At 48.6% G+C, this 15,573-nt stretch overlaps 1 protein-coding gene across 5 annotated transcripts in view; it reads right to left on the bottom strand.

Moving 5' to 3' along the window:
* Positions 1-12,149: 12,149 nt before the first annotated feature.
* LSAMP (limbic system-associated membrane protein) overlaps positions 12,150-15,573 on the bottom strand; it is a 1,070,131-nt gene continuing 1,066,707 nt past the window's right edge. For all 5 annotated transcript variants that reach the window (XM_009998230.1, XM_009998226.1, XM_009998228.1 and 2 more), the window contains one exon: positions 12,150-12,842. In XM_009998230.1, coding sequence (XP_009996532.1) covers positions 12,745-12,842 — 98 coding nt within the window. In that variant the 3' untranslated portion in view covers positions 12,150-12,744. The remainder of the gene's footprint in view (positions 12,843-15,573) is intronic.

Here is a 15,573-nt window from a genome sequence, read left to right as displayed (position 1 = left end):
AAATCAGGTTTATTACCAAGGTTGTTGGAATGTATGACTGCTCTGTGCTGCATTTTAAGTAGCACCTTCCTCTATGTGAAAAATGGTTCAAACATGAATTCACTTGACTTTGTGGTCATTGTATGATTTTTAAGCTAATGACAGCACTTATGAAGAGGAAGTAGTAAATATTCTACAAACTGTACACTATGAAAGTATTAATAATCAGAAAGCACTGTATAAAACTCATACTGTCCAGCCTGTTCCCAAGTTTTTACAAGTACCACACCTGCCATGTGTGGACAGAGTTTGTAGCACAGGCGACAGACAACAAGGTGTTAGGTACAGGGATCTCTCTGGAAGCAAGTAATAGCAATTTCCAGCTCTCATAGGTGTCCAATGTCAGAGCAACTAGAAGATGCCCCATGCTTCTGGGAAGCTTGGGTCTGGATTCTATGAGAATTTGCAACATTTGCATCCTGATTTATAGGCCAGTCTTAAGCGCCACATTTTGAGAAATCTTATGGGGGAAAAAAAAAAAAGTCCCCATTTCACACCTCAAGCATCACAATGTGGTGTCCCTAAGACAAATACACTGCCTTGGGATTTCAGCTGCTGATGGGCACAGGTGACAAGTCTTGTCAATCTTCATAGTGCCAACCAGTGCACAGTTGTGGCAAATCGGATCAGGTGTTTCATCCATCACAGTTTATCTCTCTAAATCCATCTTTCTGGTTATTCTGACAATGCCTGCTTTAGACAACAAAGGCCAGTCTTGGCTCAACTGCAAGGCGGTTTTATGGATGCACATTTTTTCCTGTGGCCTTAAACTCATTTCCATAACCCTTAAACTCATTTCCAATTAGCCATGTTTGAACACAGTTCTCCAGTGAGGAAAGCTGAAGGACAGAGTCCCCAGAACATCGCTTTTCTTACTCTTCCAGAAGTCTGAGTTATGATAAGTGCCTAGAATTTACATCCTCATTTACCTGTAGGTTGGCATCACTGCTAGTAATTTCCTATGTACCTTTTCCAGTGACAATGGAGTACATCTAATAACTGCTATTACAGATACAGAAGGCCCTTCATGGTAGTAGACACAGCAATTAATGCTAATGAGGCTGCTGTTAGCAAGTAATACTATTGGTGTTAGGCTCATGCCTCACCAAATGCAAAGCTTCAGTTTGCTAAGCAGATGCCGGTGTTAACAGCCAAATTCTCTTCCCACGGATAAGTTAGTGTTAGTTAAATGTACCATTAAAAACAACCATTTAAAATGTTAATGAAAAGAGAGGTTGTGCTTGCCAGGGTTTTTCTTGTCTTCTTTTTAGTCTCAGTTTTAAGGTAGTGGAGGCACAAAGGCACAAATGGCTTTTCCAGGTATGCTCAGGGTAGGCATTGAGGTGAAGTCTTGGTAGCACTGGTGGCATCAAAGTACAGCAACAGAAATGTGGTTTGTTTTCACCTCAGTGACTGGCCAGTAAAGCTCAGTACTGACACATACAGTTCACTGACACCCCACCTCAGGTGTGTCCCCCATCAGCTCTGCCTGTGGCCCCCATACCCTGCAAACTTCCAGCTCTCCAAGAACCATGGAAGAGAATGACAGAGACTGAGGAGTCATAATAGATCTAGATGATCTTTAAGGTCCCTTCCAACCCAAACCATTCTGTTATTCTGTAGTTAATAAATCCCTTCTTCTTGGTCTTGAACAGTAAAGGTGTGCTAAGCACTAGTCACCATCATGGTCAGTCCTGCTTATGCCTAGTGCTTACTGACCTAGATCTGCTTAGCACACTGTGCTGAGCTTCTGGCAGCAGGTTTTATTTAATTTCATGCCATTCATGAAACAAATATGTACTCTACTGAAAACCAGGCTTTCATTTTCCTATGTGTTATGTTCCAGAAAGATAAACCTTTTCATAGAAGAACGCAGGTCTCAAGTCTCTGCCCCAGTGAACTGTAAATAGGCAGAAGAGGAGAAGGTAGAAGGTGAAACACAGGCAGTGAAGGAACCACACAGATGCTGGGCAGTGCAGACCCAGAAATAAGCTGCCCTGTTTTTTCATGTTCCAGCAGTGTGAGAAGATGAAACCCCCTGCCTTGCTCTGAGACCTGCAGCTAAGCTTTCCCATGGCACGAGCTGAGGCTGGACTCAGCTCACACAATTGGACAGTCATTGGAATGACTTGGCTGTAGATGTCCTGGACTCTGCATCTCTCATACTTACCATGCTGAGATATCCCAGGTGCTGCTTTCTTGCTTTCTCCTTTCACCAGACTCCTTGGATCTCACTTCTTGGTGTATTTGCCCCTTTGTCCGTGTTTTCTTGTGAACTTGCCCTGGCTACTCTGCTTCCCCTCCCTCCCACTTTCTTTCTTCTAACCTGTTGTTTTCATGCTTGTCTGTGCCTGTGGAACAGAGTCCTGCCCCTCTTCCCCTTGTCCTAGCTGCCTTGGGTCCTAGTCCCAGGCCCTCTCCCCTCTCCCTTCCTCTGTCTTCCCTCTCCCTCCTTGACATAAACCCTAGTGTTACCAGTGCTGTGTCCTGCTCTGTTTTCTTAGCCAGCTTTTGCAGCCTCCTTCCCCACTGCTCTCCTCCCTCTCCATCACTGTGGTCTCTTTTGATGCTCCTCTCCCATGTTTGCCTGTGCTGTCCAAACTCAGCCCATCTCTTCAACCTGTTTCCTTGCTCTTCCCTTCCTGGGACTGCAACCCCGATCCTCAGCTGTACCTGTACAAACACATGCACACACAATAATCAAAAGACAAGCCCTGGCTTCAGGGCTGGACGCTGCAGTTCCACCCATGCCACCCAGCCTCCACAGCCCTCCTCTCCTCCTGCCAGGCCCAATTCACACCTAGTTAGAGTCTACCTGCTCCCTTCTCCCCCAGGCATTGCCACCCCAGGAGACAGTCTACTAGGGGTGACACAGTATCCTCAGCCCCAGGTCACTTGCCCCTGCCAAGGAAGATAAGGGAAGGGGCAACATGGCCCCTGGGTGGGGTGGGAAGTCATCACTAGACATGATCAGAGAGAAGCCAAGGAAGGGAGGGGAAATGAAGAAACATCACCTCCTTTTCACGTTTATTTAATTTTTGTATTTTTTTGTATCTTTTTTTAAGATCACAGAAGAGCAGAGCATTCATACATGTAAAGAAACAGAAACGAGATAACTGAAGTTAAATACATTGAGAAAAGAAAAAAATAAAAAGCTTCTTCTTTTTTATTTTTTTTTCCATCACTGGGTTTTGTTCATTCATTTGTTGGGTTGTTTCACTTTTTTTTTCTGATTGGTTCTTTTACACACACACTTGCAATATTAAAATTTTCTTCCACAGAGCGAGTTCCAAAACCAAACCAATGGCAAAAAATAAAAAGGCCGTTTTCTCGTTTCCTTAAAGAGAAGTTCAGCTCATGTCTACAGTGCTGGGGAAAAATATATATAAAGATATAGATATATATATATATTTATATGTATATAACACTGTTAATGAGGAGAGTTCTAACCACCCCACCGTGTAGCAAGAAGAAGGGACTGGCCTTCATTCTCAAGGTCTAGGGGATGAATCTTGGCTCCAGCTGGGAAAGTTGAAAGATTCTGGGAGGTGACGGTGGCACTGTGGAGGCAGGGTCCTGCTCTTGGCCCTCTCCTCCCTTTCCTGGTGCACACATGTGCTCCTGCTTGCACGGGCACAGGCACCCAGGTGCTTTCTCCTGGTTTCCTCGGGTGGTCACCATGTAGCAGTGTGGGCAGACAGAGCCATCGCTGGCAGCAAGTGGAGGGTTGCGCATCTGGCTGCATGTGTGATGGAGGGCAAGAGAAAGGAGAGCACTTGTGTGGTAGCCATGAGGGCTACTGTGGTGGAAGTCACAGGGGCCTGCACTGTGTGCCTGTACGTGGCCAAAATGGGGAGCAAACATCACCCTTTTCAGAGAAGGACAGCCCTGCTTGGGAAATGCCCTGCTCCCTGGCTGGGTCCTAGGTGGGCTTGCTCCTTGACTCCATCCATGGTCCATATGTTATCTATATGTCTGTTCCTGGGGCACAGCTGGAGCTGCCAGGGTCTCACACTGCATGGCTCCCCGAGGCCCAGGTCAGCATGCTGTGCGTGCCCCAGGGGGCCAGAATGTGAGCACTGGCAGCACAGGCAGGGAAGGAAGGTCCTGCCCAACCTGTGAACGGCCCTTCTGGGATGCAATCTCTACCTCTGCTCCAGTGGTGCTGCCCTGCTGGGCATGCAGCCCCCACCCTTGCTGCAGTGATGCCCTCCTGACCTGCACTGCTCCTTCCTCCTCTGCTGCCTGGGCACTTCTACAAGGCTTGCAGGGAGGCCAAGCCACCACGGCACCAGCTAACCTGAGCCTGCAACAAGTGAAGGGTCGTTTGCTTGCCCCCTGTCTGGGCTGATTAGGAGAGCTGCTCCTCTTTCCTAAGCCCTGCCTTGGTTGGTCTCCTTGCCCCACACATCACCCCAAGCCACAGAGATGGGAAGGACTATTCCAACATATCCTCACCAAGCTGACATCTGCTTTCCTGTTATGGTGACTGAATAAACAAGCAAACACTGTATATTGCCCTAATGGGAGCCAACAATCAAGCAAAATTTGGGGGGACTGTAGGAGCTGCCTGAACATCATTCTAGCAAGTTACAGGAAGGAAAAGAGAAAAAGGTTTTAATGGTGTGACACAGCTTTTAGTCAGCAGGAGACATGCAGTTAAAAAAAATATTTTCTGGGCATCCCACTGGAAATCAAGCTGCTCCAAGACCAGTGCTGAGAGGCCATGGTCTCCTTGCTGGTGAACCTGGGAGTTTTGCACATGGACGATGGCCGGCAGTCATCTCTGCTCTTTTCCACTGGCATCACATCTTGGAAATTACCATCCAGTTTCTCCATCTCTTCCCTGCCTAAGGTCCTGCTCTTTCCATGGGACAGTTTGTTCCCAGCATCCCTGACTTGAGAAGTTTTGTGTACTCAAGTCAGAGAAGCAATAAGATTGTGCACCTTTAGAAGAGAGCAAGAGAGAACTGCTCATTCCCCCCAGCGTCTTCTCCATAGGGCTGTCTTGGTTGTCATCCTTGCTGTCAGCTGCTACATCACATCAAGAACCATGATGATTTGGAGTGTGGGCCAGTGTGCTTGGAGGAGAGGAAGTGGAAGTGTGAGAGGGGTTGGGAGAAGAGCTGTTTCCCTGTGCCCATAGATTCCCTCATCAGGGAGGGGTGAAGTGGTAAAGCACTGCACAAAACTTGAGCTGAAACATCACCTGGGTCCAACTTCCCAGATCCTTTTCCCCAAATGTTCTCGAATGATCAGGACTTGTGCTGCTTCCCCGAATTCCTTCTAACTGTGCAGCTTCCACTCAGCCTGGAGACCATGCAGTTATTTACCTTGTCTATGCTATGAGCTTGGTCTTTCAAAATGAGGTTGCTCAGACAGGTGGCTTGGGACTCATAGTCTGACTGTACCTGGAGCTAAGAAGAGCTGGTGGGGCTTGGGTATATTTTGACCAAAACTGGAGCAAGCAGCAGTACACAAGAGATCTGCCCAAGTGGTGAACAGTCAGTGGAGTGAGAAAGGTGTGCAGACAAAGACTAACTCTTGACACAATGCATGTCACCAATGAAATCTTCATGAATGGCACGTTAACATGCACTTGGTGCTAGCGTGGGGCGACACAACTTCACTGATGAAGAAAGCGGGGGTCAGGGAGAGGGAGTAGGAGGGGAGTGCATCACTGAGCAACAAACCCTCAAGCTGTGGGGCTGCAAACAAAGAAAAATGAACACAACTGCCAATATACAGGGGCTGGCTGATGCGTCCCACATCGCCCTTCCCAGCCGTTCAGAGACAGGCGTCTGCTTCCTTTTCCATCTGACCAGACACGAGCTCCAGGCAACATGCTGCAGCCACGCATGGGATTCATGTGGCTGCATTTCTCCCAGCCAGTCCCTTTCAGAAAGACTTGCCTTCACCCCTCCTCTTGGTCATCTGAAAACAGTTAGAAATCTGCTACCAAGTATGGGCCCATATATTAAATCTAGGTCTTTGTTCCTCTGCTTGGACATTACCAGACATTTCATGTAACTCTTGTAATATTTACAAACCAGTAGAAGAAATACTTTTTTTTTTTTAACTTTTTTTTTTTTTCATTTGTTCATTTCTTTTTATAACACTAAATGTTAATCTCCATCAATCAAACACAATTACACTGACAAGCTCAAGGAACTGGTGTCCCATTCCAAACTCCCATCTCCCCCAGTACCCAAACAGTTATGAGGCAGCAGGAAGCAAAAGCACAGCTTTTTGGGAAGATAGCAACATGAACAGTGAGGTGAGGAGGAGAAACAGCTTCAGAGAAAAGGCCTGAGACATGATAAAACCCTCTGTCCAAGAGCAGAGGGGAGAAAGAGAAAGGGGAAAAAGTGTTTGACTTTGCCTGTGCTCTCTACATTCCTCTGGGTTCTCTCAACAGATGCTTTGAGCAATCCCTGCTCGAGTTCAGGAGAAACAAGGGGATGTTCACAGCATCCCATGACACACGCAGCAGCTCGCAGGATTAGCTGCTCAGACTAAATCAAGCTCCAGCCTACCAGTGACTCCCCCAGCCCTCCAAGGAACAGACAGGGCCAGGACTGGGGCTCCCAGCGCTGCTCCACATAACAGACATACTTGGCATTTGTGTCTCTTCTTAGGCAGGTCTGCAAATAACTGGCTTTAGCCCTGTTTCACTGCCACGCGATGCAGGCACAGATCTGCTCAGGTCTTGCAGACAAGACCAGATCCCAGCACCAGAGTTGTGGCTGTTTCTTCTAGCTAATAGGCAGATGGCTTCAAAAGATGGGTGTATTGTTTTTAGTAATTTCTTTCCCTTCAACGATAAGCCTCTGTTTCTTCACAACTAACAAAACATCCCTTCAACAAAACTCCTTCAACCCCAAAAATATGTGAGATAATGAAGTGCCAGGACTTGTGGCCACCACCACGCCACAGGGCTCTGATCTGTGTGAACCCAGTGCCTAGGAGTGACCCCACAGGGACAAACACACATGCGGAGGACAACACACAGGACAGACCTTACAACAGAAACCAGGTTGACATTGAAGAGAAGCCTTAACCTAAAGGAAACGGTGGGCTTGACCCAGCCCTTAGGAAGAGCCTGTGACAGCAAGTGACTGCAGGGTGTCCACCCTCTCACAATAAGCCTGCAACAGTAAATCCAGGCCTAGGATCAGCACCGAGAAATGGCAGGGATGTGATGTTTTACCTCATGCTAGTGTGCTGGAGAGGATGCAGCTCTGGCTTCTGGGATCAGCATAATCTCACATCTCTACCAGGAGTATGGGGAGCCCTCTTGCAGCAGGAAATTTGGAGTTGTTACTAAGACACACGAATGACACAACCCTCCCGAGAGGAAGGCACGAGGATAGGGTCTCTGAATCCTCCGAAGGAAACAAGGCATGTTTTCCCCTGGGCACACCAGTCTCCAAAGGAGATACACAAGTCCCATCAATGGCCACCCTGTCTCAGAAGAGGGGAGACATGCCTTGATGCTTGGGTGGATTTCAAGCACCAGGTGCCCAGCTCTTGCACCAAGGCACAAACACCCCCAGGTATGGCTTTGGGGCCTGGAGAAGCTAGGAGAGTATAATTTACCACCATCCAAATCCACAGCAGATCAATAGCTATTCTGACATCACCTAAACTTCAACTTCTGGTGTCTCTCTTTCGTATTTCCTCACTCACTCTGGCTGCCTGCAAGGAGCCCTTGACTGCCTGCTTAATTGCCTGCCTGCTGCTGCCTGAAACAGCTGAGCTCAGCACAAACGAGGCAGTCACTGGCAGTGCCGCAGCGCAAGGTGAAAGCTGCGCTGAGCTGCAGGGAGAGGCCTCGGTGAGCGTGCCCCAGCCGTGCTGAGACAGAGACAGGCTTACAGGCAGCAATTCCCACTTTCCTTCCTGGCAGGGGACCTCCCACACACCGCAGCACTGCAAGCCCAAGCTCTTTGCTCCTTGTCTTCAAGAGCGCGTGGACGCGGCTGGCAAGTGTGCAGCTGCTGCGCTGCTTCGCAGGGCAAGAACAGGAAAGCAAGCTTGCTGGTGCTTGAAAGCCCAGTGGTGACCAGTACCTGGAGAACACGGTACTGTTGTGGGATTGTCACTCAACTTGTGTGGGCCAACTGAGGTTCCTCCATGCACATCCCTCCACCCCCAAAAAACAAGTGGCTATCTGATAAACCCCGTGTTTTATCATCTTTGCTGCTGGGGATGCTAGGGCTCATGACTGGCCAGGACACACAAAAGTCTTCTCCACACTGCCCCTGACCACATGCACTGCAGCCACTGCAGCATGTGACTGCTGATTTACCTTCACCCACTTGGGTCTGGCTCCTGCACCAGACCTGTTGCAATTTCCAAGCTTCCACCCAGAATTTTCTTAGCCCTGTTTCTCACAGCCTGTTCTCTCCCTCTCCTTCTCATCAGTCAGGAGCCACTGGGGTATCTCCTGTTGGCAACTCTGTGTGTGATTCCACCATGGGAAGGGTGATGGCAAGGGATAGCCCTCTTCAGCAAGACTTTCCTATGAGAAAAGAGTAAGGGGAATTCTGCTGCCTACTTCTTTGCTGCATCACTTTAAGCTCCTTCTGTATAATCCCAGGATTTTGGACCTGACATTTGTATTTCTTCTTACATTCACAGGTCCTAGACATTTTCTGACCCAAGTTGTTTCAAATGTAGAATTTGCCAAGTGAACTTTGTAGTAGCAGTGGTGTACAATACACACGCGCGCGCACACACACACACACACACTTTCACCCTTATATAGCATGTTTTTCATTTTATAACAGGGAGGACAGTAAGAACAACAACAAAAAAGGGTATTGGCTCTATTTTTGCATGACTACCAAAATGGTTAGGAATGACCAGATCATGGTTTTCACATTGAGGCATTGTTCCTATGCAGACACTATACCTACAGGAATGGCTGCTCAGTGATGTCCAAGGTCTCATCACTTGTATCCCACAAACCCAGCCTCCCCTCCCCAAAATAAGTGGGTGGCCTCACCCTGCACTCCGTAGTGCTGCAGGCCCATGACGGTTTCTTCTGCTTATTTGGACCAATGCACATGTGCGCACACCCCTATGCGTGTGTGCAAGCACTCGTGCGTAGCAGGGGCTGCTGTGCTGCTACTTGAAGGCTGAGAGCCAGAGAGGTTGCAGGTGGGAGAGAAAAAAAGGCTGAACAAGGGTGCAGACTGACTCTTGCAAGCATAGTGGCCAGGGGTCAAAAAGCCAGTGAGGATGCCAGAGAGGGGACACCATGGGAACCTGTGTTGCAAATGCCCCTCTGTCCTTACCCCTCTTCTCTGCCTGAGCAATCTCTCAGCACCTTGTCTCACAGTTACGAGGCAGGACGTTATCTACAGCAGGATGAGCATATGTACACATGGACTGTTCCTTTTGCATGCTTAGAGAGAGCAAGAGAAAGAGAGAGAGAAGACGGAGCGAGAGCCACACGTACACGCATGCACGCACACAGGCACACACAGGAGAAAGAGAAAGACATCTGGTCAAATTGAGGGGGGAGAGGAAGAGGATAAAAACAAACAAACAAAAAAGTATGTTTTCAGTAGAGTTGACACAGCTTTAGTTCAGGCCAGCGAGCATGATGTTGCATGAAGAAGGGGATGGGAAAGAAGGAGTTTAACAAGGGCTGGGTTCACAGGAGAGCAGGGTGACGTGAAGAGAGGAAGGGGTTCTTCACAGGACACCAGTGTGCAGAGAGCTTCAGGTGACTTGCTCTGGTTTGTGGCTTTTTTTTTCTTCTTTTTTTTTTTAGTTTTACTTTTTAGTTTCTTTGTTTCCAAAAGTATGAACTGACTGAGCATCAACTCACAAAAATGACCCAGGGCATCCAAAAAGTTAAGTGGCTATAGACACCGAAGCAAAGACCTCTTTCTGCAAATAAAGAAAGAGGAGGAGGGAAGGAAGGTTAGTGAGTATGGAAAAGAGGAAGGAGGAGAGAAAAGAAAAAGGATCTTCTGTTCGATTGGCTTTGCAGGTTTTGTTGGATTGTTTACATTGCAGCATCCTCCGGCGACACAATCCTTGCTGGTGCCCCATTTTCTCCCTCACTTTTGTGTTGCCTCCTAGACAGTCAGTGACTTGACAGCCGGCTTGTCAGGTTTCAGATTAAATGGTGCTGAGTCGTCTTTGCTGTAATTTTTCCTCTCCCCCCTCTTCACTCCTGTACACACAAAATTTGTGAAAGAAACAGTCCTCTCTCTCTCTTTCTCTCTCTCTCTCCTCCCCCCCTTTTTTCTCTCTCCCCTCTCTTCGCTCTGTCTCCTGTATAACGCGTTTTGTTTTGTGTGTTGTTGTTGTCGTCGTGTTGTTTTTTTTAATTATTATTATTATTATTATTATTAATTATTTTTAATTCAACACGGTACTGTTGTGGGATTGTCACTCAACTTGTGTGGGCCAACTGAGGTTCCTCCATGCACATCCCTCCACCCCCAAAAAACAAGTGGCTATCTGATAAACCCCGTGTTTTATCATCTTTGCTGCTGGGGATGCTAGGGCTCATGACTGGCCAGGACACACAAAAGTCTTCTCCACACTGCCCCTGACCACATGCACTGCAGCCACTGCAGCATGTGACTGCTGATTTACCTTCACCCACTTGGGTCTGGCTCCTGCACCAGACCTGTTGCAATTTCCAAGCTTCCACCCAGAATTTTCTTAGCCCTGTTTCTCACAGCCTGTTCTCTCCCTCTCCTTCTCATCAGTCAGGAGCCACTGGGGTATCTCCTGTTGGCAACTCTGTGTGTGATTCCACCATGGGAAGGGTGATGGCAAGGGATAGCCCTCTTCAGCAAGACTTTCCTATGAGAAAAGAGTAAGGGGAATTCTGCTGCCTACTTCTTTGCTGCATCACTTTAAGCTCCTTCTGTATAATCCCAGGATTTTGGACCTGACATTTGTATTTCTTCTTACATTCACAGGTCCTAGACATTTTCTGACCCAAGTTGTTTCAAATGTAGAATTTGCCAAGTGAACTTTGTAGTAGCAGTGGTGTACAATACACACGCGCGCGCACACACACACACACACACTTTCACCCTTATATAGCATGTTTTTCATTTTATAACAGGGAGGACAGTAAGAACAACAACAAAAAAGGGTATTGGCTCTATTTTTGCATGACTACCAAAATGGTTAGGAATGACCAGATCATGGTTTTCACATTGAGGCATTGTTCCTATGCAGACACTATACCTACAGGAATGGCTGCTCAGTGATGTCCAAGGTCTCATCACTTGTATCCCACAAACCCAGCCTCCCCTCCCCAAAATAAGTGGGTGGCCTCACCCTGCACTCCGTAGTGCTGCAGGCCCATGACGGTTTCTTCTGCTTATTTGGACCAATGCACATGTGCGCACACCCCTATGCGTGTGTGCAAGCACTCGTGCGTAGCAGGGGCTGCTGTGCTGCTACTTGAAGGCTGAGAGCCAGAGAGGTTGCAGGTGGGAGAGAAAAAAAGGCTGAACAAGGGTGCAGACTGACTCTTGCAAGCATAGTGGCCAGGGGTCAAAAAGCCAGTGAGGATGCCAGAGAGGGGACACCATGGGAACCTGTGTTGCAAATGCCCCTCTGTCCTTACCCCTCTTCTCTGCCTGAGCAATCTCTCAGCACCTTGTCTCACAGTTACGAGGCAGGACGTTATCTACAGCAGGATGAGCATATGTACACATGGACTGTTCCTTTTGCATGCTTAGAGAGAGCAAGAGAAAGAGAGAGAGAAGACGGAGCGAGAGCCACACGTACACGCATGCACGCACACAGGCACACACAGGAGAAAGAGAAAGACATCTGGTCAAATTGAGGGGGGAGAGGAAGAGGATAAAAACAAACAAACAAAAAAGTATGTTTTCAGTAGAGTTGACACAGCTTTAGTTCAGGCCAGCGAGCATGATGTTGCATGAAGAAGGGGATGGGAAAGAAGGAGTTTAACAAGGGCTGGGTTCACAGGAGAGCAGGGTGACGTGAAGAGAGGAAGGGGTTCTTCACAGGACACCAGTGTGCAGAGAGCTTCAGGTGACTTGCTCTGGTTTGTGGCTTTTTTTTTCTTCTTTTTTTTTTTAGTTTTACTTTTTAGTTTCTTTGTTTCCAAAAGTATGAACTGACTGAGCATCAACTCACAAAAATGACCCAGGGCATCCAAAAAGTTAAGTGGCTATAGACACCGAAGCAAAGACCTCTTTCTGCAAATAAAGAAAGAGGAGGAGGGAAGGAAGGTTAGTGAGTATGGAAAAGAGGAAGGAGGAGAGAAAAGAAAAAGGATCTTCTGTTCGATTGGCTTTGCAGGTTTTGTTGGATTGTTTACATTGCAGCATCCTCCGGCGACACAATCCTTGCTGGTGCCCCATTTTCTCCCTCACTTTTGTGTTGCCTCCTAGACAGTCAGTGACTTGACAGCCGGCTTGTCAGGTTTCAGATTAAATGGTGCTGAGTCGTCTTTGCTGTAATTTTTCCTCTCCCCCCTCTTCACTCCTGTACACACAAAATTTGTGAAAGAAACAGTCCTCTCTCTCTCTTTCTCTCTCTCTCTCCTCCCCCCCTTTTTTCTCTCTCCCCTCTCTTCGCTCTGTCTCCTGTATAACGCGTTTTGTTTTGTGTGTTGTTGTTGTCGTCGTGTTGTTTTTTTTAATTATTATTATTATTATTATTATTAATTATTTTTAATTCTGATTTGTATTAACATTTGCTGAGTAGGCAGAGCAGGGATGCTGCCAGCAGCCACAGTGGGACGGCCAGACTCATGGAGCCGTTGTCTACTCTCCCCGTGCCGGGTCCTGCAGGGTGCGAGAAGGGAGAGAAAAGAGGACAAAGATTATACATGGCTGGGAAAGAAGCACGTAAAACAGGAACACGGTTCTTTGCTCCCGGGCTGCTCCTGCTTAGGTGAGCCTCCATCCAGCTCAGCTGCAGTCTCCTGCCCACCAGCTCCTCAGCATCCCCCCCTCTCTCCCAATGCTCCATCAACGTAATGGTCTCTTGAAGCAACACCCATGCTGGAGAAGCACGGTCTGGAACACATGGGAAGGCTCAGCCCCGGCTGCTGACCCTGTCTCATCCCTTCTTGTGCCTCCCGATCCCATCCCATCCTTTGCTGTGCCTCCAGCTGGGAGCCACTGACCACCTGGGGCAGGGGCACAGCTCACATCTTGGCACAGTGCAGGTCCTGGCCACCAGCCCTGCGCCACACAACCCCACTCCACCACCTTCCCAGCAGTGGCCCTGGGATGGCGGGGCTCCTTGGAATTCTAGAGTGGCCAGTGCCTGTCTGCAGCCAGACACCAGCTCCGTGGGGGCTGATCCATCAGAGCAGTCCAATCAATAAAACATGGGCCCAGCCTCCCCTCCCAGGGGCTGCACCGCAATGATTTCTTTCTTAATCAGGGTGGAAGAAGGCTTTGCTGTCATGTTTATGGCCCTGTGGCAGGACACCTATGGGGCGAGGGTGCAGGCTGTGCCAGGGAGGTCGGTTTTTCCTCGGGGTGGGCAATGAACTTGCGTGCTTGCGCGCGCGCGTGCATGTGGGTCTGTGGGAGGGGGCGGGGAGGGAGGCTCTGCTGCAGCAACAAATAACGCTCCGGGAATATTCAGTGCTGACACTCCTGACACCTTCTCCTTCATCCTCTCATTGACGGGTTCCCTTTTCCGGATGGCTTTTAAAGGCTGTTTTAAATTCACCCTGCCCTGCCAAGCCTTGGCAGCCTTTTCTTTACGGTGAGGCATGGAGGTGTAAATGGCAATGGGCTCCTAAGAGCATACTCATTGTGCATATGTACAATTACATGTATGTCTGCACATGCATGGACACGTACCACATGTGCCATTGCTCCCTCTCACCAGATGTGGAGTTTACCAGGCAAAAAGCCCCCCTCTGCTGGGGAGAGCAGGGGTGCTACAGGCTTGCTGTGCAGCACAGTTGCTATAAAATTCTAGCTAGTGACTAAAAGGCAGCAAATCCAAGAAACATGTGCCCAGAACCCCTGAAATTCTGTAGTACTTTCATTTGTGTGATTTCTTCCTAATGTAGCCCATTACTTACTAGCTTAGCTGTTTGTGCCGCAATTCTATTCTTTCATTATTAAGTAAGGATCTGCTGAATAGTGTGGAAAACTTATATTCCATCTATGGCTTATGGGTTTTTTTTCAGTTAGTCCTTGTGCATCTTTTGTGGCCTGTGACACCGATCCTACAACACTGTGTTTTCAGTGCTTGTTTGGGTGACAGGAATTAATTTCCCCCTTGGAGCTCAGGAAGAAGATTAAGTTCAGCTACTGCACTTACCTGACTTGTGTTTCAGAGACAGCATCTTTTTTAGGGTGAAATAATTGCAGGGAAGCTATTTGGGACACCATTTGCACCCACAATTGCCAGTGAAGAAGTCCCAAGACATGACTCCTCTGGCCTAGCAAATAATCAAGAACACACTAGGCAAGGCCTTGTCTGGGTACTGCTGCTTTAACAGGTAAGTACATAGCTCAGGGTTTGTAGGCTTGGGGTGAGATGGGCAGACAGGGGTATGGTATGGTAAGGAGATGAGCTTCTGCAATACCTAGATATAAGGAAGGCACACAAAGCATGCTGTGATGTAGGACTTGGGAGAGGGTCACACCAGCTTCTGCTCTGCTTGAGCTTGTGTGCAAAAGCTTGAGGATATCCAACAAAACAAGACTCCTGTCTCCACAGCTGAAAAAAGGTGCAAGTTTTATGTCCCCACGTTTGCCTGCTCAGCTCCCTGCAATGTGCCAGCGAGGTGGTGGGGCTGGCTACAGAAGCCTCTGCACGCGCAGTCCTCATCACCTTCTGCAGAACACCACATGCTCATTCCAGCAGCTGCTTGCACCTACGGGCTCTGTGTAGCTGTGCAGTGCCAGGCAGCGGGTTCAGCTAACAGGGAGGCTTGGGACCCCCTGTGGTTAAAGCTGCTGCAGGCCCTGCACAACAGCCCCAGGGGCTGCCTGTAATCTCTGTGTTTTACAGCAGAACTAGCTAAAGTACATGCCACCTATGCTACATTTACTGTCACTACCCTCCTAAGTACACCACATACATGCAAACTTTTCAAGCTGGAAGAGGGGAGATTTAGGTTACACACTAGGAAGAAATTCTTCACTCTGAGGGTGGTGAGGCACTGGCACAGGTTGCCCAGGGAAGTTGTGTCTGCCCCCTCTCTGGGAAGTGATCAAGGCCAGGTTGGATGGGGCTTTGAACAGCCTGGTCTAGTGGGAGGTGTCCCCCCATGCAGGGGGTTGGATCTAGATGATCTTTAAGGTCCTTTCCAACCCAAACCATTGGATGATTCAGACCTCACCCACACCCCCCGGCACAAACAGACAGGGCACCCCTCAGCACAGACAGACAGACAGGGCACCCCCAGCACAGAGAGACAGACAGACAGACAGGGCACCCCCAGCACGGACAGGGCACCCCCAGCACAGACAGACAGACAGGGCACTCCCAGCACAGACAGACAGACAGGGCACCCCCAGCACAAACAGACAGGGCACCCCC

The sequence above is a fragment of the Chaetura pelagica genome, unplaced genomic scaffold, assembly GCF_000747805.2.
Source record: "Chaetura pelagica isolate M959 unplaced genomic scaffold, ChaPel_1.0 scaffold65, whole genome shotgun sequence".
NCBI lineage: Eukaryota > Metazoa > Chordata > Aves > Apodiformes > Apodidae > Chaetura > Chaetura pelagica.
This window is presented reverse-complemented; position numbering and strand designations above follow the sequence as displayed.